The sequence below is a fragment of the Stylophora pistillata genome, chromosome 6 (genome assembly GCF_964205215.1).
Source record: "Stylophora pistillata chromosome 6, jaStyPist1.2, whole genome shotgun sequence".
Lineage (NCBI taxonomy): Eukaryota > Metazoa > Cnidaria > Anthozoa > Scleractinia > Pocilloporidae > Stylophora > Stylophora pistillata.
In genome coordinates this window covers 6,197,501-6,223,463 of record NC_142524.1, presented here as the reverse complement: position 1 = coordinate 6,223,463, position 25,963 = coordinate 6,197,501, and the positions used below count along the sequence as shown (strand labels likewise).

The 25,963-nt window shown below is 40.8% G+C and overlaps 3 protein-coding genes and 1 long non-coding RNA gene across 7 annotated transcripts in view; all 4 read right to left on the bottom strand.

Moving 5' to 3' along the window:
* Positions 1-949: 949 nt before the first annotated feature.
* On the bottom strand, positions 950-9,453 carry LOC148727954 (uncharacterized). 2 transcript variants are annotated; one of them, XM_088763255.1, is made up of 9 exons: positions 9,303-9,453; positions 9,053-9,126; positions 7,904-8,014; positions 6,727-6,837; positions 5,409-5,525; positions 4,223-4,333; positions 3,162-3,272; positions 1,618-1,727; positions 950-1,146 (listed from the first exon to the last, which is right to left on the bottom strand). In XM_088763255.1, exons 2-8 carry the CDS (start codon positions 9,111-9,113, stop codon positions 1,618-1,620), a joined length of 732 nt encoding a protein of 243 aa, XP_088619381.1. In that variant the 5' UTR covers positions 9,114-9,126; positions 9,303-9,453; the 3' UTR covers positions 950-1,146. The 2 variants fall into 2 exon arrangements, with proteins under 2 accessions (XP_088619381.1, XP_088619382.1); XM_088763256.1 differs by lacking the exons at positions 9,053-9,126; positions 9,303-9,453 and adding an exon at positions 8,112-8,342.
* Positions 9,454-12,669: 3,216 nt separating this feature from the next.
* LOC148727953 (uncharacterized) lies at positions 12,670-13,551 on the bottom strand. Its single transcript, XR_015988933.1, has 2 exons — positions 13,183-13,551; positions 12,670-12,867 (listed from the first exon to the last, which is right to left on the bottom strand). It is a non-coding gene; the product is annotated as an uncharacterized LOC148727953 (long non-coding RNA).
* A 669-nt stretch (positions 13,552-14,220) lies between these two features.
* Positions 14,221-20,959, bottom strand: LOC111319023 (uncharacterized). Its single transcript, XM_088725733.1, has 7 exons — positions 20,926-20,959; positions 19,274-19,613; positions 17,927-17,971; positions 17,299-17,474; positions 16,142-16,470; positions 15,442-15,486; positions 14,221-14,457 (listed from the first exon to the last, which is right to left on the bottom strand). The coding sequence occupies exons 2-5, from the start codon at positions 19,602-19,604 to the stop codon at positions 16,156-16,158; spliced, it is 867 nt and encodes a 288-aa protein (XP_088581859.1). The 5' UTR covers positions 19,605-19,613; positions 20,926-20,959; the 3' UTR covers positions 14,221-14,457; positions 15,442-15,486; positions 16,142-16,155.
* Positions 20,960-22,627: 1,668 nt separating this feature from the next.
* The window catches only part of LOC148727951 (uncharacterized), a 13,325-nt gene continuing 9,989 nt past the window's right edge, over positions 22,628-25,963 (bottom strand). For all 3 annotated transcript variants that reach the window (XM_088763253.1, XM_088763252.1, XM_088763254.1), the window contains 4 exons: positions 25,922-25,963; positions 24,865-24,975; positions 23,298-23,407; positions 22,628-22,824 (listed from right to left, as the gene is read on the bottom strand). The exon at positions 25,922-25,963 is cut by the window's right edge and continues 69 nt beyond it. In XM_088763253.1, coding sequence (XP_088619379.1) covers positions 23,298-23,407; positions 24,865-24,975; positions 25,922-25,963 — 263 coding nt within the window. In that variant the 3' untranslated portion in view covers positions 22,628-22,824. The remainder of the gene's footprint in view (positions 22,825-23,297; positions 23,408-24,864; positions 24,976-25,921) is intronic.

The window sequence follows — 25,963 nt, the reverse complement described above, 5'->3', positions numbered from 1 at the left end:
CAGGTCTGTACGGGATTCTAACCCATGTCCTCTGCGATACCGGTGCAGTGCTCTACCAACTGAGCTAACGAGCCAACTGGGAGCTAGTCAAAATGTTGGTTCGTAATAAACCCTTGAAGTGATGATAAGGGACAATAAGTCTGGTAAATTCGTAAAGAAAACATAAAAACAGAATTGTGAAACAATGTTAATTTCATCCTAAAAATGTTTATAATATCCAAGGATTTTACCGGCCAAAGTATTATTCCCTCCCTGTGTGCAGATGTGAGGGTAATATATTTGTCGTTAGGCGTTCTAGCAACCTCGTTCCCAGTGCCTTTTCCCTTAGTTGGGGGTGAGACGGGAAACAGCCCACCCCCAGCTGAGGGAAAAGGCACTGGGAACGAGGTTGGCGTTCCAGGTCAGTTAAAACAAACTAAAAAAAAACAGATTTTCTGCCGAAGAGCTGTGCTCATTTTTCTTCCAAATATTACAGCCCTATGAGTGAAGGTGTCGATACAGATAGATTAAAAAAAAAAGTCGAGTCAAGTAGTAGGCCACTAAGATTATCTTGGTTTCCATGCTGCATGAAGCGACCAGGAATATTACTAACCCCCCCCCCCAAAAAAAAAAAACGAATGCCAGCCCATCACAAAGTGACCCCCCAGCCTTTCAACAGTTTTCCCTGAAAATTCTTCGGTATCCATATATACCCCGGGGTGCAAAAACTGAGGCACTATGAGAGTAAAGTGTTTTGCCTAAAGACACATCACAACAACCAGCCAGATCTCGAACCCAGACCTCTATCGACGGGAAATCCAGCGCACAAACTATCGTTAGGTTTAATTGCAATATCAGGGAAAACTATTTTCATTTGCAACTAATCTTGCCTTCCACTTCTTGCACACTCTGTTTTGAATCCGTTGGTTTACGGAAGGGTTACTAAGAACCGAGAGAATCAACCACAGCCTTTGAGCTTATCATTTGTTTTATTTTCCAGATTATGTGGCTTGAAATTCTACAATAACACAGCGGACAACCCTTACGTGGGTAACCCAGTACCTTCCTTCACCCAGCCCAAGTTAGGCGAGAAAAATAACATTTATTGCATCAAATCTTTTTTATCTGTTCCGGTGGAAGACAGGTCCAATGTGCTTCACTTCGACTCTACAATACAAAAAAAAAAAAGACCACATCACCGTGATTATATAACTGACTTGTCTGTTGAAATTCGACCCATTCATGTCGCTTTCTAGGTAAAGAATAACATCTTTTTGAAATTGAAAATATTTTTTTCAACTGATGCTCTCTTTTTTCTCTTAAAACTCTTCGTTATCTCATAAATGCCCTCTCATTTTAATTATCAAAAGTACGAAGATTCATTTTCGTACCACAGCGAGTATGATTATATATTTGCCTCCACGTCACTTGCATTGTTTTTTTTTCTCCCCAATATAAATTAAAAGCCATTTAACAAACCATTTGAACCACATTGATGAATTCAAGATGGCAGCCGTGAAGAAAGACAAGGGTGACAAATAGGCCTCAATAAGTTGAGATTTGCTACCCCCACATATGAATTGGTGCGTTCCCGGTAGTTTATTTACAGTTTTAAAAGTTACTGGTGTGCATGCATACCTAGCAGCTGTCGCAACTTTTGCGGCAATGCCGCAGCATATATTGTGGATTTTTGTAGCATTCACCATGGTTTGCCCAGTATGGACATTCAAGGTTTTCGTCCTCACAAGCTGACAAAAAAAAAAAAAAAAAAAAAAAAAGAAAAGAAAGGCATTGTAAGTGCATCGCGAAATCTTATCAGAATTCATCAGCATTTCTGCTTAATGCACATTTCCTCGAATCAGGACTTCTTCATGCCAAGTCACCCGTCGCGTCAACCGGACTTGTGACGAGTCAAGAAAGGGCGTATAAGGGACTGGCACTAATGATATCAGAGATAGACACTGCAGATCTCTCGCAGGCTCGCGTTGCTCGACGTCTCATACTCTCAAGTGAGCGAGGTGTTATTGAGAGTGCGTTGCGTTACGGAATTGTTAAAAATAGAACTGAAAAAGTTTCTAGAACGCTTAGTCATGCTGACTCATTGAGAACTTTTAATGGAACTTTCTAGAACCCTTAGTCAGCATATTTTGTTATGATGCAATAGCAATGTAATGATACTAAAAGTAGTCGTATTACAGATCTCTAGAAAATTTTAGAACATTTTGTAAAGCATATATAAGGAGTCGCGATCGTTTAACGTTAGGATTTGCTCAGTGAGTTAGTGTTGTCGTGAAGAGCCCTGAGGAGCTAGTGTTATTACAGAGCCGTACTACAGAGAGTTGTCGGAGTTATTTAATGTTATTGGAGTCGTCAGCCGTGTGGAAGGCTACGTTGGAAAAAGTTTAAGTGGACATCGATACGTTACAAGGATCTCTGAAGAGAACTGTGAGTTGTGCAGTAGTGTACGGAGATTATATTTTTTCATAGAGGGCTCTAAGTTAAGAAGACAGTTATCGTATTATTATTGGTATCGCTCTGTAGTAAGATTATTACTTCAGTTAATAAAGTAGTTGAGTTGGTACGAGTTGTATCCTACTGGCCATTGAGAAAATACCGTAACAGAGGAAACGCAGTCAAATGTGCAGTTGAAATCAACTAGAACTAACTCATTGAGGTATGGTATAATCTATTAAATGCAAATTCTTTACACAAATTACCCAGATACTTACAACCTCGTTCCCAGGGCCTTTTCCCTTTCTTGGGGGTAGCGCCCACCTCCAAGAAAGGGAGAAAGTGCACAACCGGCATTTGACCACAAATTAAACCGTCGATTACGTAGCGGTGGCCGGCAAGGGGGGGAGGGGGAGGGGGAGAGGGGGAGGGGGAGAGGGGGAAGGGGGAGAGGGAGAGAGGGGGAGGGGAGAGGAGGAGAGGGGGAGAGGGGGGAGGGGGAGAGGGGGAGAGGGGGAGAGGGGGAGAGGGGAAGAGAGGATGAAAGCTAAAACATTTTTCGAAGGATAAACACTGTAATTGGAATGTCAGGGAATGCCCATTACTTCAAAATGAAATGAAATGTAAGCATTAAAACAAACTAAAGAAACATTAAATGGACACATTATCATCCAATTTTAAAAAGGGTGGGTAGAACCTATTTGTTTCTCTGAACAAGTACTCGTGCATACCTGGAGTGGCCTGGCAACTTTTGCAACAATAACGCAGCATATATTCTGGATCTTTGTAGCATTCAATTCTTGATGCCCAGTATGCACACTGGGGAGTTACATCCTCACAAGCTGATAGACAGAAAAAGAAAGCAATGCAAATATGAGTGCATTGTTGAATCTTATCAGATTTTATCAGCATTTCTGTTTAAGTCACATTCCCCAGAATCAGGACCTTTTCAAACCTGGTCACCCGTCTGCAGGACTTATTTTTTTCAAAATTTCGTCTCCCTGCTCGTTCCCTTGTGAATAAATTCCCATTTAATTATTTGAGAGGAGGAGCTATATTCAACCGGACCAACGGAGTAAAACTTGTAAGAATACGCTTGAACATTTAAGGTGACCGGGAGTAATTTCCCATATGAACCTAAAAAGGTAAAAATGGCTCCTATCAACCATTTTGCCTTACTCAACTTCTAGATGAAAAGTTCTTTAGCTTGGCCATGCTAACGTCACGCGTGCAGGCCATCATTATATGTACTGGATGGGCGCCGGCGGAAAGATTTGTTTGGGGCAAGGGTGGGTAGGGAACTAACACTAATAATACAGTGCTGACCCTTTGTAGAACTCTCGCAGGCTCGTGTTGCTCGACGTATTATATTCTCCCGTGGGCGAGAAACGCAGTTAAAGATGCAGTTGAACTTAGCGAGAACCGGGCGTATGGTACTCCTCTATTAAATGCAAGAAGTATTTTTGCTTTGAAATCGTTCCACGAATCACCAAAATTTGATGCTGAACCGGCATACTGGCTACAAAGAAAATTGACGATTATCTGGAGGCGGTCGGCGGAAAGTGGCCGGCGGAGGGAGGTAGGGAGAGTGAGTAAAGACCTAATACTTTTTCCGAAGGATAAACACTGTAATTAAAATTTTAGGGAATGCTTATTGGTCCATGTAAATTGGCAGGTGAATAAAAACGTAAACATAAAATAAAAAAAAAAGCGTTGCATGGATCGATTCTCACCCAATTTTAAAATGTTATGTATAACTTATTTGACTTTCTGAACAATTACTCGTGCATACCTGGACAGGCATCACAGCTTTTTTGGCAAATGCGCAGCATAAATTGTGGATTGGTTTTGCATTCACCTCTCGATGCCCAGAATGAACATAGGCCATCTTTATCGTCACAAGCTGACAGAAAAAGAGGAACGCAATGTAAATATAAGTACTTTGATGAATTTTATGAGATTTCATCAGCAGTTCTATCTAAGTCACCTTTCCCAGATTATGGACCTCTTCATGCCTGGTCACCTTTCTGCGGTTTTTTTTTTTTTTTTTCAAAATTTGGTCTGCTCGCTCGTTCCCTTGTTAATTAATTCCCATGTAATTATTTGAGATGAAGAGTTGTATTCAACCTGGCTAACGGAGTGAAAATTGTAAGCATACGCTTGAACAATAAAGGTAGCCGGGAGTAATTATCCCATATCAACAGAAAAAAAGGTGAAAATGTCTCCTATTAACCAATTTCCCTTGCTTAGCTAATAGATTAAATGGTATTTAACATGAGCATGCAAGGGTAGCCTGCGATCAGGCCATCGTCGTGAGCGCTGCAGAAGCCACGTTTCTTCGCCGGCGGGAAGACTCAGGCGAGCCAAGGACTAGCCTCCTACGCAGACGTTCTTTGGGCTCGTCACGCGAGGAAGATTGCGTGACGAGCCCAAAAAACGTATGCGTAGGAGGCTAGCCAAGGACGGGTGGGTAGGAGACTGGTACTATTAATATCAGTGATAGGCCCATTGCAGACCTCTCGCACGCTCGCGTTGCTCGACGAGCCATTCTCTCCCGTTGGCACCGAAACGTAGTTAAAGTCAATTACAGTTGAAATCAAAGAGAAATAACCCATTGAAGTATGGTATCCTCTTTTAAATGCAAAGGGTATTTTTGCTTTGAATTTTCTACACAAACTGAATAAAAAATTTGGCTACAAAGAAAACTGACGATTATGTAGAGGTGGCCGGCGGGAGCAGTTGGGGGGGGGGGAGGGGAGGGGGGGAGAAGGAGTAAAGAGCAAATACTTTTTTCGAAGAATAAACACTGTAATTGAAATGTCAGCGAATGCCTACTGGTCCATATAAATTGGCAGATGAACAAACATGTCAGCATTAAAAAGAAATAAAAAGCATTAAATGGACCTATTCTCACCCAATTTTAAAACGCTTTTTTTTTTTTAACCTTTTTGACTTTCTGAAAAATTACTCGTGCATACCTTCACCAGGACAGGCGTAGCAACTTTTGCAGCAGTTGCGCAGCATATACTGCGGATTTTTTATGCATTCACCGTTTAATGCCCGGTTTGCACATTGGCTGTTTTCATCCTCACAAGCTGACGGAAAAAAAGGAAAGCAATGTAAATATAAATGCATCGTAGAATCAAATCAGATTTCATCAGAATTTCTGTTTTAAGTCATGTTCCCCCAAATTAGGAGGTTTTCATGCCTAGTCACCCGGGTGCCGGACTTATTTGCTCTCAAAATTTCGTCTTCTCGCTAGTTCCGTTATGAATTAATTCTCATGTAATTGGGCCGATGAGTAATTGAAGAACCCGGCTGACAAGGCTTGGATTTTCATTATTTATTCGAGAATGTAATCTGAAGCTGTAGAGATTGCGAAATCACAAACATTACCTAGAGATCCTTTCATTGAAATGACAAATCTGGCAATAAAACTAACATTCGTCCAAGCCTCGTCAGCCATGTTCTTCAATTACTCATCGGCCCAGTTATTATATTTGAGGGGATCTAGAGGTGTATTCAACCCGATCGATGGAGTGAAACTGGTAGTCATGCGCTCAAACATTTGAGGTAACCGGTAGTAATTTTTCCATAAATCACCAAAAGAAGGTGAAAATGTCTCCTACTAAACAATTTACCTTACTCGGCTAATAGATTAAAAGTTCTTAAGCTTGGCCATGCAAAGATGCTCTATGAGCAACCCATAATTATATGCGCTGCGGGACGCGCATTCCTTCGTCGGCAGGAAGATTTGAAGCAAGTCAAGGAAGGGTGGGTGGGGGACTGGCACTAATAATATCAGCGATAGACCCATATTAAACCTCTCTCAGGCTCGCTTTGCTTGGCGTGCCACTCTCTTCCGTGGGTGTGGAAACGTAGTTGAAGTCAATTCCAGTTGAACTCAACGAAAATTTACCCATTGAGGTATGGCATACTCTAGTAAATCCAAAAACTATCTTTGCTTTGATATCCTCAAACAAATCTCCTAGATTTAATGCTGACCCGGCATAATGGACACAAGGAAAACGATCCATTATGGAGAGGTGACCGACGGGGGAGGTGGCGGGCGGGGAAATGGTGAGGGGGGAGGGGATAAAAGCTTGTACTGTTTTCAAAGGATAAATGCTGCAATTTAAATGTAAGGGAATGTCCATAGGTTCAAATCAATTGGCAGTTGAATAGAAATGTAAGCATAAAAAAGAAAAAAAAAGGCATTACATGGATCTATTCTCGCCTAATTTTAAAATGTCATTTATAACTTATTTGACCTTCTGAATAATTACTCGTGCATACCTGGACAGCCATAGCAACTTTTGACGCAATTGCTCAGCATATACCGTGGATTTTTGCTGCATTCACCCTTTGATGCCCAGTATGTACATTGACGGTTTTTATCTTCACAACCTGACGGAGACCATTGTAAATATAAGTGCATTGCTGAATCTTGTCAGATATCATCAGCATTTAATTCTGTTTAAGTCACATTCCCCCAAGTTAGGACCTCTTCATGCCTGGTCTTCCGGTCTGCCGGACTTATTTTTTGCAAAATTCCGTCTCTTCGCTCGTTCGCTTGTAAATAAATTATTATGTAATTATTAGGGAGGAATAGCTCTTTAGGTTGGCCATGCAAAGGTAGTCTACGAGCAGACCATCATTATATGCGCTTTCGGACACGCGTTTCTTCGCCGGCGGGAGAGATTTGAGGCGTGGCAAGAAAGGATACATAGTCCTGACATTCCAGGTACCGAACAATGTTGTTGTCTTGGGGAGTAAGGAGAGGGGTCGGCCTCGTAGCTTCCTTTCGGCTTTTACCACGATGCGTCATACTAGTCTCCGAGAAGACGTTCTCCTGACCCAAGACAGATGTGATTTTGTGCCTACTTCATATGGTTTCTGTAATCAGTTTAATCCGCTTAGTGGGTGATTAGCCCTCCAAGCTTCACCAGAGCCCCGTTGACCAGGCGTTACGGAGTTCTGAGCAGCCCTTCATTGGGTAACGAAGCGGCCCGGGGGGAACAAGCCCCCCACCATACTTCGCCCTGCACAGCAATCCCCTACATACCTGTTTCCGGCTACCGCGACAAGGACGAGGGGTTGGACTTTGGTAGCCTGTGCTCCACAGGGAGTGAAAAGGGATAAGCATAAGCAAGAAAGGGTGGGCGGGAGATTGGGGCTAATGATATCAGAGATAAACCCATTACAGACCTCACGTGGGCTCGCGTTGCTCCAAGTCCTATGCTCTCCCATGGGTGGGAAAACGTACTTGAAATCAAATTGCAGTTGAACAAATTAATTTAATGCTTAAGTGGCATATTGGCTGCAAAGAGAACAGTCGATTATGTAGAGGTGACCGCTGGGAGAGGGAGTAAAGTGCTTTTGTTAGGGATGAATAGAAAATTAAGCATTTAAAAAGAATTTTAAAACATTATGTACAACCTATTTTACTTTCTGAACAATTACTCGTGCACACCTGTACAGGCATTGCAACTTTTGCGGCACATGCGCAGCATATATTGTGGGTTTTTTGTGCATAGACCGTGTAGTCCCAGAATTTTACATATGTAGATTTTATCTTTACAAGCTGAAAGAAAAAAAAGAAAGTAACGTAAGTATAAGTGCATCCGCGAATCTAGTGATGTTTCATCGAGTCTCCTAATAATCACTTTGCCTTAACTAACAGATTAAAGGTTCTTTAGCTTGGCCATGCAGAGGTAGCTTGCGAGGAGGCCACCATCATATGCACTGTGGGACATGCGATTTTCTGCCGGCGGCATTCCTCGCTTCTCGTGATCTCGTACCCAGGTCCCATCGTGTAGCTATAACTTCATTGTTGGAAGGTCTGGGTACAAGACTACGTTCTTCGTTTACCTCTCTCCCCTCACTCACTATCATTCAGGATATTGGTTAGGCTGTCCACCAGTTATGCCAACATAGTTTGAGCACAATAGTGAGGCAGAAGAGTTAAGTATTATACTACAATAATGGTGCAACAAAAGTAAAACCGCTGCCCAGTTAGCTCATGTTGTAGGGCGCCGGACTGCCGTGCGAGAGGTGGAGGGTTCAAACCGAACCAATATTCAAGGTCTTAATAATACCGTAGGCCCAGTCTCCTGCATATTCTCTGAACTGGTTAGTAGGGGACGTGAAAGAACCCACACACACTTATCGCAAAGAGCAGGGAACGAAGATCCTGGTGTTGTGGTCTGGCCTTGTTATTATTATTTATACAAGCCCGCATTTAAACCTGCTTCAAGCTGAACTGGGCTAGTCTGTCTAAATGGCGCAAATACAATGAATATCGCAAATAAATTTAAAAACTTACAAAGGAGACAAAAAGTTATAGCACTAATGATGATGGTAATGATAATAATAATAATAATAATAATAATAATAATAATGGTAATGATAATAACAAAAATAATTATAATGATAAAAAAGAAGAACACATTTTAACATTTCAAAGATTATACTTCGTAACAAGTTAGCCAAGTACCACACAGGGGGAGGGGCTGTAGCCAACCGTGGTACCGAGGTAAAGCTCCCAAGCTTTCCTCGCCAAACTTCGGGCTATTTAATTCGTATTCAGAGTCACGTGAAACAATTTTCGCTCTGCACTTACCAGCCGTTGCCACAGACAATGCACAGCTCACCAAAATCAACAAAATGATGAAGTTTCTCATGTTTAGCAACTATCTACAGAGAGACAAAAATACAATATTACTGAGAAATTCATCTCCCTTAAGCTTAACGTTACATCCATGGCTCATAGAACCGACTTTGCTCTTTGAGCTCGAAAGAAACAGTTCTTTGATATTTTGCCTCAGCTCTTCTGTGATAAACAATCTGGTTATAAAAGGAACTGCGCCTACCGTGAATCTTCTTGACGTTTCAACAATCCCTTTCCAAAGATTCCACAAGTCTGAAATTACGCTCTCTGAAACCTGTGGATAATGGATGCGAAAATGTTAAGTTTTCAAGTTATTGTCCAAAAGAATGTCATATGAGCAGGTCAGGCGCTAGAATGTCCCCCCTTGTGACGACCAAGGAAACTATTTGCATGCAGCCGGGGCAAGTTACAACGGTGGAGTGATTTTTCAGTCGTCTCTTTATCAGTCCAACAATGTGGCAGTACTGTGAGGTGACACAAGATCCAGAAGTGCCCATTCAAACCAAAGGGAAAGGAAAATATAAATTGAATCAATTAAACCAAAATTGAATAAATTGCAATGACATGTAATATCGGTGTTATTTTTGTCTGTGGACTGAATTTGACAGCTTTGACAGCCTCAACATTTTTAGTGTGGATGCAACAAGGGAGGTAAAAATTTGTCATGAAAACATTTTTCCATTGATTTTGTCACGACAATTCTAGTTTTGTCTGCTGTGCAGATAGGCCCTACGACGTATGAAGCTTAAAAGGTCTGTTATCGTACTGTTTGCAAAACAAATTACTCATACTTTTCAGATATCTGTTCTATTTTTTCCAGTCAAACTAATCCCTTATGGTTTGAATCAATTTCCGTTTTCAACACTCTTGTTATCAATTTTTTTTTTCTAAATACCTGGTGTTTTAGAGTATATTGATCTTATGGTAAAATATTTTATTACTCATCGTGGTGGTAACATAAAACTGTTTAATCGGTTGTCTCATGATGAGCACGCCAACAAGACCGGTAACTGCCCGCTTTGGAACGAAGTAAAGTTTATTGATCGAGACTCAAATTGGCACACCAGAAGACTCAAGGAAGCTATACTTATAAGACTTCACCCTCATAACATCAACGGGAATAACAAAATCGAAATTCCTGAAGCCTGGCAACCAACGATCAAGAAACACAACGGGAGACCAGTACGACAGTAAACCGTCGAGGGAATAACATCGGGTCAGATCTCTCGGAAAACCAGAACCGTCACCGAAACAATGGGGATCGAAATCTGCCAATCACTTTAGATCGCGTGAGCAGTTGCCCCAATCACCTGATGAAGATTAGCAGTAAGCAGTCGAAATGTCATGATCTACATCTCAAGTGACGTCATCGTTGATCTTATGACTTTCTCTACAGAATCTCTTGGGAATATAATTGATTGACAACGTGTTCCGGTCTTGTTTTCCATAAAAACTCAACAGCAAGGCGCTAATCGTTCGTAAGAAGTTTCCTTCCTTGATAATTGAGTCAGAACACGCCTAAGGTAGGTTATGGTTCGTCTAAGAATGCTAAGCCGGTTCACGTTAAAAAGAACAGAGATCACATATACTGCAAACATAGGCATGCTACGCATCATGAATGGTTATTTTTTCGGATGGGTGGGTTAATGGGACATTTTCAGTGAGTGACTTTTTCAATATCATAAAGGTAAAAAGACATTTACTTTTAAAGTTTCTACCAAAAATGTCGTTCGACTGAGAGAAAAATAGAGCCTTCCAAATTATTGGAAGGTGAAATGGTAAATTGGCCACCGTAATTTATTCGTGTTTTTCTCGTTGTCATGTTCCCACCAATGACATAGCTCCATTATCTGACTTTAAAAGCACACACAACCCACAATTCCTCTATTCGCTCCGACGAAGGGCTAACGCTCGAAACGTCAGCTTTTGTAATTGTTACGGTGGCCAATTTACCATTTCGACTTTGTTGTTATATCCAAATTATTTCGTTACCCCCACCGACGCAGCCCCAAACAGTTTCTTTAGAAACTATCAGCCTTTATTCTTTTATAAAGTAGTTGAGTTTGCGGGGTTTCAGAGTTCTTTCTGTTGGTAACATTATACTGTAATAGCGCATTACTAATAAGATTCTCAGGGCCAAAGAGATGACGCCTTATCATGGTGGTTCCAATTGGTGTATCCCTGCAGTTTACTGTAAATGACGACATTTTGTCGAGGATTGAAGCGCCTCTCTCATTCACGGTCCTGGCCGGTGATTGCCATCTATCGGGCATCCTTAGGAGAGCCACCATATTGTCTGTTTATTAAGATGTTGTAATTGTGCTGCTCGGGAACAGAAAAGACGTTCTTAGGCTGGGATTTCATGTCTTTCCAGAAGCTGTCGATTAGTCTAGGGGCCGCAAACCAATTCAATTTGTCTGATCCCTTCGCGTTTAACTTCACCCCCTTCACGATATTTCCTCCGGTAGAGAACAATTCTTGCCGGCCTGTTTTAAAACAGAACATTTGCTATCTGGTAAAGGGGAAGGAGTGGAAAGCCCTCCTTTAACAGTTATAACTCGAAGAAAGTAGCCAAAATTATAAAGGAACTTTCCTGAAACTCGTTTATTAGATCAACATTTTAATGTCGCAATTTTATGTCCACTCGACAACCACCTTGGTAGAAGCCATAAGTTTGTTAAAGCAGTTCAATTTCATCTGTGATTTTTTTGCCTTCCCCCTCCCCCTGGGACTTTATAGATTATGCTAGTAAAAGTAGCATATTATGCTAGGAGCATTGCTTTTTTTGGCGAAATTATGCTAAAATTATGCTCTTTTTTCCAAATTATGCCCCTTGTTTTAAAATTACGCTTTTTGAAACAATTGGAAATAAGTCCAAAAAATACATTTTTTAATTAGAAGCCGTTGGTCTACAAGAAAAAAAACGCAACAAATCCACAATGAAATTCAAACAAACGTGTGGTTCATGTTAACATGCACACTAGTACTGGACTAGACATAGCCTACAATGTGACTTCCGGTTCCGGTGCACCCCAGACTCGGGCTCAGACCGTTTCAGACGCCGCTCAGTGATTCACAGTGAACAATTTTTAAAATAATTTTTTAATTTTTTTTAAATATAGACCAGTGTGCAGCAGTTCTGCGAACAGTAGTTGTAAAACTTCTTTTATTTTCCGACGCGTTTTGTCTAACTGTCGTAGACTTCTTTAGGGAGTTTTAAAAGTATAACTAAACGCCTGTATTTCTTAGTCAAAGTTACAGAGGCCGATGACCGTATAGGCTTGGCCGGAATTACGAACGGGAACAGGCTTATAAATAAAGGCGTTTAATTATACTTGTAAATCTCCCTGAAGAAGTCTACGACAGTTAGACGAAACGTGTCGCAAAATAAAAGAAGTTTTACAACTACTGTTCGCAGAAGTGCTGCTAAATAGTCTATATTTAAAAAATAAATTTAAAAAAAAATTTTAAAAAAATCAGCCAATTTTGCCTTCCATTTCTTCTTTCTCTGTTTTGAATCCCTTGGGTTACGGAATGGTTAATAAGAACCGACAGAATAAACCACAGCCTTTTAGCTCATCATTTGTTTTATTTTCCAGATGATGAGGCTAGAAATTCTACAATAAGCACAGCGAAAAACCCCTACATGGGCAACCCAGCACCTTCCTTCACCCAACCCAAGTTATGTGAGAAAAATAAAATTTATTGCCTCAAATTTTTATTATCTGTTCCGGTGGAAGACAGGTCCAATGTGCTTCACTTCAACTCTACAATAAGGAAAAAAAAAAAAAAAAAAGAAATGCCACATCACCATGATTAACCAAAGGGTTTCATTGTTATATAATTGAGTTGTCTGTTGAAATTCGACCTATTCATGTCGCTCTTTAGGTAACGGATAACTGATCCGGGGAGAAAAAGGGGCTTATTAATCCACTGGATGACGCAAGCCGTATAAATGATTTCTGGTTTTTTATTCGATCTTTTAAGGAAAACGTTGCATAATATTAGATAGGGCAAAACTACAGGGCAAACTACAACATAAGCGAACTACAGTGATTAATCGCATATCATCGACCACTTACTTCTGTGACGATATCCAGCAGATTATTCCTAATCACTCGTAAACACGGGGTGGCAGTTCAATAAGGCATTCGGTTGGCAAAATCATATGAAACGCTGGTCAGCGAGGGAATCTACAGCGAGGGAATCTACAGCGAGAGAATCTACAGGGAGGGAATCTACAGCGAGGGAATCTACAGCGAGGGAATCTACAGCGAGGGAATCTACAGCGAGGGAATCTACAGCGAGGGAATCTACAGCGAGGGAATCTACAGCGAGGGAATCTTGCACTAATCTACAGCTTCTGGTCAGTCCTTCCTGAGTCTGCACGAGCTGAGCGTATACCTAGAAATTTAATCAGAAAGAATTCATATTCAGTGACCTCCATATTAGATGTTCATTTACTTTAGAAGAAGAAGGGTAACTTATTTAATTGCTGTCACACACCAATGGATCCGAAAGTTCGACTCAATTTGTTTCTTTAAAAACACACTCGACCTGTCATCATGTAGTTTTGAGCAAACTATAAGAACAATATTTTACACATTTCTCGTCCAAGCGCGCCAGAGCTCAGCTCCAGTTCTTAACATTTCGAACCTATTGCAACGAAATTGACTCAGAAAACATCACGCCGACTGACTCAGTTCCACAAACACGAACGTGCACGTGGTTGGCGTGGAATAATCACTGAATCATGTATAGCTCAGTGCACTTTCATAAATTGGTATTACCCAACTAAGTGATCCGGAGTTTCAAAAGTATCTGGGCGCAATAAACGTGCGGGGATCACAGCAAGACAAAATTTTGACTGACATACCTTCGTAGCTTCCAATCCTTGATTACAAAAAAGTGAAGGGTGACGAACCAAAAATGTACATTAAGAGTCAATCATAAGTTTATAATCTCTTATGTACATACGTTCTCAAAAAAATTTATTTTGATGGAAGGTGATTCCTCCCCTCAAGAAATAAAGACTGACCGGTTCGCTTAAACGCCAGCGATTTTCATTTACAACCGTATGCCAAAAAAATCTTCATTAGATTACAAAGAAGAGTCACACCAGCTTTTAAATTCATTTACTTGCTTTCTACAATCAATATATCTAAAGAATTACTCAGCATGAAAGAGTAACATTCACTCTGTGCGCATTAGCTAAACGATAGCAGTCTCCTTAACCCCTTTCCCTTTCTGCTCTTTTATATTTCTACAACTAAAGCCAGCAAAATTATAACTCCCGGTGAGTCAACGCGACGTCTTTTTGTTGAGGTCCTCGTGGGTCGCACGGATGCAGTAGCTCTCTGAAATTGAATGAAATGAATTGCTGTTAGTGTGGCTTTCCATGTTGCACCCGATCGAGTGAGTGTTCATGATGATGTGCAACATTTATACAGAGTTTTGTCCATACTACTGTGCTGTGACACGCTATCAACCTAGAAATGTTGCAGGTGCCCCAATTTTGGAAACGAGGCCAAACCGCAATAACGAGAACTACCTTCCCTAATCTTCGCGAGAAGTAAGTGGGTTCTTCAATGTGAGTACAGACAAGTTGCAGGAGAAGGGAGCTGTGCTTTGTCGTGTTTATCTAAGAAGACCCTTTTAAGATGTGATGGCAAAGGCAACACAATCTCCGCGTTTATTTCTAGACACTGAGCGTTGGTTCGGTGCACCAAAAAAATTAGATTATTGTAGCGATTCCGAGTTGTCTTGACAACTCTTTCGTACGAAGTATACCATAATCAGAATGCAGGAAGTGTTGTGTATTGAGTGAATTATATTAAAAGCGAATGTTGACTAGGTCTGACTTAAGATCTGTCTGAAAACATATGCATTTAACAGATAAACTCCATGTTACCGCGCGTTTCCTCAGAAGTAGGGACCTTAAGCAGACTTTGATTAAAAAATGAATTTCTACTTTTAATTAGAATCTCAAAAATTGGCTGCATGCTTTTACCGTCTCAAACGGTGCCACACCTCAACTTCATGGAAATAGAAATTAAAATAATTTCGCAGACGACGCAAATTTTGGCGATTTCTCATTGTTATTTTGCATAGGACGGTTAAGGAATGTACAAAGTTTTAAAACGCACGTGCTGAGCTATTGTTCTCCCGATTAGATCTTTTGCTTTTCCGCGTCCTCGTTGCCGTTGCCGTCGTGGTTTGCATAAGGTCCCGTCAGATGACGTCAAATGACGTCAAAATGTTGTACTGAACTAAGTTTATTGTAGCAGCATTCACTTGTAAATTTTATTTTTCTTAATGAGATCCATTCATCACAAAAATACCTTAACGCAGATAAACCACCAACACATCAGCTTCTGCGACTTTTCCTGCAATTACATCAATAAATGGAATCGGGAAAATGAAATAAAATGCGGCGAGCAAAAAAAGGTCAAATGCCTAACCTGTCCCCTCCCCCCTACCTCCCCCCACCCGCCTCGAGCTTACAAATCACTGATAAGCGCTGTTATGGATAATAACTGTAACAAAAGTTCCTAGAAATTTGTAGAATACCTCGTAATGCTGACATACATACACGAACTTTCGATTGTCATGCCATGCAACTTTCTTGAACATTTTATTAGGTTACGTCATTATGATGTAATAATACTAAAATTGTTGTGTTGTAAGCTTCCGGAATGTTCTAAAATACTTCAAGTTGTAAATTTATAAAAGAACCTAAGCCATGTAGTAGTAGTTAGTTGTTGTTGTTGTCGCGAGAGACCGACTGCTTGGAAAGCTATTTGAGAGAGAGGAGAGAGCTGATTTTAAGGCCATTTGGAGACAACCGTGAGATTGGGCTTAGGTAAGTCATCAAGGATAGCCACAGTACTGCCTTTAGGAGTCGCTCCTTATTAAGAATATTACACGCTGTTTTATAAAGTAGTTGAGTTTGTGGGGTTTCAGAGTTCTTTCTGTCGGTAAAATTATACCGTAACAGCACATTACTAGTAAGATTCTCAGGCTAAAGGGATGACGCCTTACCGCGGTGGTTCCAATTAGTGTATTCCTTGCAGTTTGCTGTAAATGATGACATTTTGTCGAGGATTGAAGCGCTTCTCCCATTTACAGAAATGGCCAGTGATTGCCATCCATCCGGCATCGTTAGGACAGCCACCATATTGTCTGTTGATGAAGAAGTTGCGATTGTGCCGCCCGGGAATAGAAACGACATTCTTTGGCTGGGATTTCATGTCTTTCCAGGAGCTGTCGATTAGTCTAGGGGCCGAAAACCAATTCAATTTGTCTGATCCCTTCGCGTTGAACTTCACCTCCTTCACGATATTTCCTCCGGTATAGAGAACAACTCTTGCCTGTTTTAAAACAGAACATTTGTTAGCTGGTGAAGGGGAAAGAGTGGAAAGTCCTCCTTTAACAAGTAAAACTCGAAAAAAGTAGCTAGAATGATAGAGGAACTCCTTCATTACATCAGCATTTCAATGTAACAATTTCATGTCCACCCGACACCACCCTGGTAGAAGCCATGAATTTGTTAAAGCAGTTCAGTTTCACCTGAGTTTTTTTGCTTTTTTTTTTTAGCCTTCCCCCTCCCCTTCGCTTTGTCACTCGTCTCAGATCTTCCAGCCGTCCAATATGGCGACCAAATATCTTGCGCTTCAAAACACAAACTGCCGCTTGCAATAAGGCTATGGCGAAATTGGACGAAATTATGACTAAGCTTGAAAGAAAAAGACCCGTCGTTTGAAAGCATGTGTATCATTAGGCCATATGTTAGTTGATTTTTTTTTTACATGAAAATGAACTCAAAGGAATATGAAACAAAGTGCGGCTCCTTGGAATGACAAGAATAGCCCAATAAATGAGGCATGACGCACAAAGGGCCGGCTATTTACACCAGGCCTAACCCAAACCACAGTTTTACGTTAGTAATCAGTTGATTTAATTAAATAATTATCCTTGCACTGTTAGCTTTCAGCCCTTTTTGACACTGCTCGCAAAAATAAATGTTCAGCTAAACGGAGGATTGTTTAGGACGCGGTTTGTTAAACAACGGCTAAAGTTTGTTTCAACAACCGGCCCAAACTGTCTTATCAATGCTCAAATCTGGCAAGATATAACCAATTACGTTTGAAAATTATGCAATAATTTGGACTAGGTTAGTTACGTTATATCCCAGTTACCTCAGAAGCGTGGAAGTCAGCCCAGTTCAACACTATTCTGTTCTTGTAATGATCTTTGTGATTGTTGGTGACATCTAGAGCGGCCATTACTTTCTCGGAAGAGGTGTGTGGCGAGTTGTATGTAGGGTACACTTTTTTATTGATTCCACTCACAGCCTTAAACACCATGGTCCAGCCTGTTAATTTAAGAGCAATAAAGCATTTTAAAGGTATTTTACTGCAGTGGCAGGAGTATCAAATGAGTCGCAATTTTACCACATAGAAGGATATGCTTATATGTTCCAAGGGCATGTGGGCTCCGTTACAAACATGGTACGCTTCTAGAAATTGGTTGCCATGAAAAAAAATATCATATGTTGCTGTTATAGAATAAGCGCTTGGACGACAATATATTTCCTCACCTTTATTTGAACGGTTTCATGAAGCGGGAAAGCTTATCCATACAAACTAATCGAGATGAATTTTAAGAAAAGGGAAGATTCCTGCAAGTGAAGATGCGAGGACTCCATCTTGTACGTTATTCTCGAAGCACTCGGACGATTCTCTCATATAAACAAAATTAAATCCTTCAGGAAGATGATTTTAACCATGAATTTATGTAGCAATGAATTTCTTCTCTGGTACTTACCTCCAGCGTCCATGTCACAGTAAACTTGGAAAGAATCTTTGCTGTCTGTTAGTGACAATAAAAAACAAAAATTACCTCACTCGAACCTATAGACGTTTACAGGCTAGAGGATTTATTATTTATTTAAGTTTATTATTAGTACCGAGGTGGAGGCGCGGTGGCCTCATGGTTAGTGCGCTAGACTCCGGATCGAATGGTCCGGGTTCGAGCCCCGGCCGGGACATTGTGTTGTGTTCTTAGGCAAGACACTTTACTCTCACAGTGCCTCTCTTCACCCAGGTGTGGAAATGGATACCAGCAATTTAATGCTGTGGGTAACCCTGCGATGGACTGGCATCCCATCCAGGGGGGAGTAGAAATAATACTCCTAGTCGCTTCATGCTACAGAAACCGGAGTTAAGCACCGACCTAATTGGCCATTAAGATCGTAAACAGACTTTACCCTTACCTATTATTAGTACCATAAGTTAAAATTCCCCTATTGAACTGATTGCCGGGTTAGATGGTTTATTTTTACTCCTTTGTTCCTCTACACCCAGGCCGGGACATTGAGCTAGCCTCCCGGTTAGCTCAATTGGTTAGAGCGCTGGACTGTTGTGCGGGAGGTTGAGGTTGATGGTTCGAGCCCCAGCCGGACCAACACTCAAGGTCTTAAAATAACTGAGGAGAATGCGCTACCTTTCTATAATGTCAAGAAATGGATAGACATTCTAGTCTTCTCGGATAAGGACGAATAAACCGTAGGTCCCGTCTCCTGCATCTATTAATTAGTTAATTTGGTTAGGCAGGGGACGTTAAAGAACCCACTCACGAGACTACTGTGATGTGGTCTGGCCTGTTTACTCGGAATTGGCGGGGGAGGGGGCATCTTCAAATAATTTTCCTTCGATTGTTTGTAAACTGCTGATGCAGTCCGGCCAAAGTCCCCCGAAAAGTGTTGTGATGCGCATTTGATCATATCCACATGTTAATTTGCGAAATATAAATATCAAATTATTATTATTATTATTACTATTATTACACAAGGCTCAAATAGCACATTATTTAATAATTGAAAGTGTCTCAGCAAAAGAAATAGCTATGAAAGTTATTTCACGTTCCATTTCAACCTTACGTGGAAGGCGAATAGACAAAAAGATTGCCAAACGGACAACATGAAGTGATAATCAGAACCCGGGCTGGATAGTCATCACAGTCGGGTCGATCATGCCCATAGTTTGACATGGATTTGAAGCCTGAGCCTTCCCCAAAACACCATTGATCATGCACTGTAAATACCCGGCAAAGAAATCAACTTCTCTCAGAACACTTCATAGGAGTTAGGAGCATCAATAGATTAAACCTTACCAGTCAAAGTGATCCAGTAAATGCCGTTGGTCGCGCCCTTCAAGTGAGCCTTGATGTCTTTGCACGAAAATCCAGGGTCACTTCTGGAACCCAATGGTGCTTCGTACTGCAGCGCCCTCCACTCACTACCATCACACACGTATACTATCCCTTCTTCAAACGTCATCTGACCAGCTCTTAACGGCTCGCATTCGCAGTCATACTGGCCAATCTTGAAAACATACTGGTGCGTTTCGAAGGTGCCACATGATGACTGAGGGCACCCGATAGCGAAGCACGTCATGGTAGCAAGAGCGACACTCAAACTCGTTAGGTATTTCATTTCAGGCATGCGCACTATCTATGAAGAAATTAATCGATTCCCATAAATAGTTCATTGTTTGCAGTTATTTTCAAAGTTTCGTCACAATTTTATTCCACAGTAAGGCAGAAATTAGATTTAAGAAACAGAATTGATGACTAATCATAACGATTTAATGTAAAATCTTTTGTCAAAAGATTTAGTCACTATGAATTGCAGAGTTAAGATATCAACAGTCTCTTTTACAGTTCTGGGATTGGTGGCCAAGCCTTTGAACAGGAGTGAGGCTAAGGGTGACCCTGTTATGATAGAGACCTGTATCTAGTTAGCATGATAACAAAGTAATTTGCATTTGAAAAGCAGCCTTATCTCTATCATAACAAGGTCACCCTGAGCCTCACTCCTGTTCAAAGGCTTGGCCACCAAGCCCACAACTGTAAAAAGGACTATTTAAGATCACTGATTTTCTAAATAAATGCTACACCTGCCTTTGTCAGGTGAAGAGTTAGAGATGATTACGCGTCGCTACCAATTGAGCATGATGGGTGGCTGTTATTGGTGCGTTTTGGCGCGTTCTCACTGGAACATTTCAATCCTTATTACTTTTCCGAGAGGCTTGTGTTTTTCCCTCAGATTTCCATTTTGACAGGGACCAGCTGTTGTGCTTCTTGATTTTAGACACTTATGCTTCGGGAATGACGCCCTGAGGTCCCTTTTAATGTTACGTTGTTCAACGGATAAATCGCTATCCAGCGGATAAGCGTTACCAAAACATTTTGCGCTATACAGCGGATGGATATTTCTCCAGTGGTTAGCGTTATTTACCCTTCGAAAAACCGGGCCCTGAAGTCTAATTTGGATGCGCAGGGCAGAACCGAAAATTGAAAAACCCATTTATAATGTTGTGAATAACGTTAATAACTTTAACTGACTTTGCGGAGAAGCGGCAAATTAACCATTAACGCGCTAGCGCTGGACTGCGGTACGAGAGGTCCAGATTCAAAACGTAGCAGAGTCATTCTGTTGTGTTCTTAAGCAAAACACTTTGCTATCACAGTGCATCTCTCCCTCATAGAGTATAAATGAGTACAAGTAAATTGTCAGGGAAAGCTGACGAAATTTCTGTAGTAATAGTCCCACTCGCTTCATGCTATCGGGAAAAGCTTCGGCATGATGGGCCACACAAATCGAGTGTAGCCTATCTACCCTCTAGAATTCTGGAACGGAAAGGAAATTGTATGGCTCCGCTTCCTTGCATTTATGTAAGAGCTTGAAATGGTTCAAGGCTGGGATAGCCTATTTGGAGATGATATAACGAGCTAATGGTTAGTTAGATGGACTGCAAAATTACCTTCTCCTTGGACTTGAACTGCTTCAGGGGAATGAAGTCAAATGCCAAGTGAAACAAGTATGTTGCGACTATATCTTTTTAATGAAACAATTTGTTTACTAAAAAAGAAAACAATACAAAAAATGACCACTTGATCATTTGGCAGATTTCAATCATAATACTAGAACTTTTCTTATTAAGTTTATTTAACTTAAAACTGGTTTCCGCAATTCGACTTCGAGAAAAATGCTACACTTGTTATTTTAATTTCGCTCAGGGCTTTTTAAATGATTTTTTTTCTTTTATTTCATATCCAATTTAATAACGTTTATGTATGGGTCTCCTGACGTTGCACAAACTATTGCTAGGGGGCATTTTCGATTTAGAGTAAACATCATATACTTATTTTTAAATCTGTTGCACTTCTAAGTCATTTCATCATCATTTTTAACCAGAAAACCAAGAAGCAATGAAACTGTTCCAGTATTAATTTGTTTTTCATCTAGTGTACACAATAACACTTGCCCAGTGCCGTGTTTCCTTTGCATTCCCATTGAAAATAAAAATGCTTTTTTATTAGGAATGTTTATTATATTTGAACAGTTTGTAGGTCTTACGGAGTGGATAAGTAGTTATATGATACAATAAGTTTAAACGTCTGTGAATATATGAAAATCATATTTGTGAACTGCAGTCCGAAAGAAATGAGTATGACAGCGATATTCGCAGTAATAAACACTACTTAAGCAGTAGTGAAAATAAGGCCTGAAAAACATTCAGGTCTGTACGGGATTCTAACCCATGTCCTCTGCGATACCGGTGCAGTGCTCTACCAACTGAGCTAACGAGCCAACTGGGAGCTAGTCAAAATGTTGGTTCGTAATAAACCCTTGAAGTGATGATAAGGGACAATAAGTCTGGTAAATTCGTAAAGAAAACAGAAAAACAGAATTGTGAAACAATGTTAATTTCATCCTAAAAATGTTTATAATATCCAAGGATTTTACTGGCCAAAGTATTATTCCCTCCCTGTGTGCAGATGTGAGGGTAATATATTTGTCGTTAGGCGTTCTAGCAACCTCGTTCCCAGGGCCTTTTCCCTTAGTTGGGGGTGAGACGGGAAAAAGCCCACCCCCAGCTGAGGGAAAAGGCACTGGGAACGAGGTTGGCGTTCCAGGTCAGTTAAAACAAACTAAAAAAAAAACAGATTTTCTGCCGAAGAGCTGTGCTCATTTTTCTTCCAAATATTACAGCCCTATAAGTGAAGGTGTCGATACAGATAGATTAAAGAAAAAGTCGAGTCAAGTAGTAGGCCACTAAGATTATCTTGGTTTCCATGCTGCATGAAGCGACCAGGAATATTACTAACCCTTCCCCCCCCCCCAAAACGAATGCCAGCCCATCACAAAGTGACCTCCCAGCCTTTCAACAGTTTTCCCTGAAAATTCTTCGGTATCCATATATACTCCGGGGTGCAAAAACTGAGGCACTATAAGAGTAAAGTGTTTTGCCCAAAAACACATCACAACAACCAGCCAGATCTCGAACCCAGACCTCTATCGACGGGAAATCCAGCGCACAAACTATCGTTAGGTTTAATTGCAATATCAGGGAAAACTATTTTCATTTGCAACTAATCTTGCCTTCCACTTCTTGCACACTCTGTTTTGAATCCGTTGGTTTACGGAATGGTTACTAAGAACCGAGAGAATCAACCACAGCCTTTGAGCTTATCATTTGTTTTATTTTCAAGATTATGTGGCTTGAAATTCTACAATAACACAGCGGACAACCCTTACATGGGTAACCCAGTACCTTCCTTCACCCAGCCCAAGTTAGGAGAGAAAAATAACATTTATTGCATCAAATCTTTTTTATCTGTTCCGGTGGAAGACAGGTCCAATGTGCTTCACTTCGACTCTACAATACAAAAAAAAAAAAAAGACCACATCACCGTGATTATATAACTGACTTGTCTGTTGAAATTCGACCCATTCATGTCGCTTTCTAGGTAAAGAATAACATCTTTTTGAAATTGAAAATATTTTTTTCAACTGATGCTCACTTTTTTCTCTTAAAACTCTTCGTTATCTCATAAATGCCCTCTCATTTTAATTATCAAAAGTACGAAGATTCATTTTCGTTCCACAGCGAGTATGATTATATATTTGCCTCCACGTCACTTGCACTGTTTTTTTTTTTCCCCAATATAAATTAAAAGCCATTTAACAAACCATTTGAACCACATTGATGAATTCAAGATGGCAGCCGTTAAGAAAGACAAGGGTGACAAATAGGCCTCAATGAGTTGAGATTTGCTACCCCCACATATGAATTGGTGCGTTCCCGGTAGTTTATTTACAGTTTTAAAAGTTACTGGTGTGCATGCATACCTAGCAGCTGTCGCAACTTTTGCGGCAATGCCGCAGCATATATTGTGGATTTTTGTAGCATTCACCATGGTTTGCCCAGTATGGACATTCAAGGTTTTCGTCCTCACAAGCTGACAAAAAAAAAAAAAAAAAAAAAAAAGAAAAGAAAGGCATTGTAAGTGCATCGCGAAATCTTATCAGAATTCATCAGTATTTCTGCTTAATGCACATTTCCTCGAATCAGGCCTTCTTCATGCCAAGTCACCCGTCGCGTCAACCGGACTTGTGACGAGTCAAGAAAGGGCGTATAAGGGACTGGCACTAATGATATCAGAGATAGACACTGCAGATCTCTCGCAGGCTCACGTTGCTCGACTCACGTCTCATTCTCTCCCGTGAGCGAGGTGTTATGGAGAGTGCGTTGCGTTACGGAATTGTTAAAAATAGAACTGAAAAAGTTTCTAGAACGCTTAGTCATGCTGACTCTTTGAGAACTTTTAATGGAACTTTCTACAACCCTTAGTCAGCATATTTTGTTATGATGCAATAGCAATGTAATGATACTAAAAGTAGTCGTATTACAGATCTCTAGAAAATTTTAGAACATTTTGTAAAGCATATATAAGGAGTCGCGATCGTTTAAAGTTAGGCCTTTCTCAGTGAGTTAGTGTTGTCGTGAAGAGCCCTGTGGAGCTAGTGTTATTACAGAGCCGTACTACAGAGAGTTGTCGGAGTTATTTAATGTTATTGGAGTCGTCAGCCGTGTGGAAGGCTACGTTGGAAAAAGTTTAAGTGGACATCGATACGTTACAAGAATCTCTGAAGAGAACTGTGAGTTATGTAGTAGTGTACTGAGATTATAGTTTTTATAGAGGGCTCTAAGTTAAGAAGACAGTTATCGTATTATTATTGGTATCGCTCTGTAGTAAGATTATTACTTCAGTTAATAAAGTAGTTGAGTTGGTACGAGTTGTATCCTACTGGCCATTGAGAAAATACCGTAACAGAGAAAACGCAGTCAAATGTGCAGTTGAAATCAACTAGAACTAACTCATTGAGGTATGGTATAATCTATTAAATGCAAATTCTTTACACAAATTACCCAGATACTTACAACCTCGTTCCCAGGGCCTTTTCCCTTTCTTGGGGGTAGCGCCCACCTCCAAGAAAGGGAGAAAGTGCACAACCGGCATTTGACCACAAATTAAACCGACGATTACGTAGCGGTGGCCGGCAAGGGGGAGAGGGGGAGGGGGAGAGGGGGAGGGGGAGAGGGGGAGGGGGAGAGGGGGAGGGGGAGAGGGAGAAGGGGGAGAGGGAGAGAGGGGGAGGGGAGAGGAGGAGAGGGGGAGAGGGGGAAGGGGGAGAGGGGGAGAGGGGAAGAGGGGAAGAGAGGGTGAAAGCTAAAACATTTTTCGAAGGATAAACACTGTAATTAGAATGTCAGGGACTGCCCATTACTTCAAAATGAAATGAAATGTAAGCATTAAAAACAAACTAAAGAAACATTAAATGGACACATTATCATCCAATTTTAAAAAGGGTGGGTAGAACCTATTTGTTTCTCTGAACAAGTACTCGTGCATACCTGGAGTGGCCTGGCAACTTTTGCAACAATAACGCAGCATATATTCTGGATCTTTGTAGCATTCAATTCTTGATGCCCAGTATGCACACTGGGGAGTTACATCCTCACAAGCTGATAGACAGAAAAAGAAAGCAATGCAAATATGAGTGCATTGTTGAATCTTATCAGATTTTATCAGCATTTCTGTTTAGGTCACATTCCCCAGAATCAGGATCTTTTCAAACCTGGTCACCCGTCTGCAGGACTTATTTTTTTCAAAATTTCGTCTCCCCGCTCGTTCCCTTGTGAATAAATTCTCATTTAATTATTTGAGAGGAGGAGCTATATTCAACCGGACCAACGGAGTAAAACTTGCAAGAATACGCTTGAACATTTAAGGTGACCGGGAGTAATTTCCCATATGAACCTAAAAAGGTAAAAATGGCTCCTATCAACCATTTTACCTTGCTCAACTTCTAGATGAAAAGTTCTTTAGCTTGGCCATGCTAACGTCACGCGTGCAGGCCATCATTATATGTACTGGATGGGCGCCGGCGGAAAGATTTGTTGGAGGCAAGGGTGGGTAGGGGACTAACACTAATAATACAGTGCTGACCCTTTGTAGAACTCTCGCAGGCTCGTGCTCGACGTCCCATATTCTCCCGTGGGCGAGAAACGCAGTTAAAGATGCAGTTGAACTTAGCGAGAACAAACCCATTGAGGTATGGTACTCCTCTATTAAATGCAAGAAGTATTTTTGCTTTGAAATCGTTCCACGAATCACCAAAATTTGATGCTGAACCGGCATATTGGCTACAAAGAAAATTGACGATTATCTGGAGGCGGTCGGCGGAAAGTGGCCGGCGGAGGTGGGGAGAGTGGGTAAAGACCTAATACTTTTTCCGAAGGAAAACTGTAATTAAAATTTTAGGGAATGCTTATTGGTCCATGTAAATTGGCAGGTGAATAAAAACGTAAACATAAAATAAAAAAAAAGCGTTGCATGGATCCATTCTCACCCAATTTTAAAATGTTATGTATAACTTATTTGACTTTCTGAACAATTACTCGTGCATACCTGGACAGGCGTCACAGCTTTTTTGGCAAATGCGCAGCATAA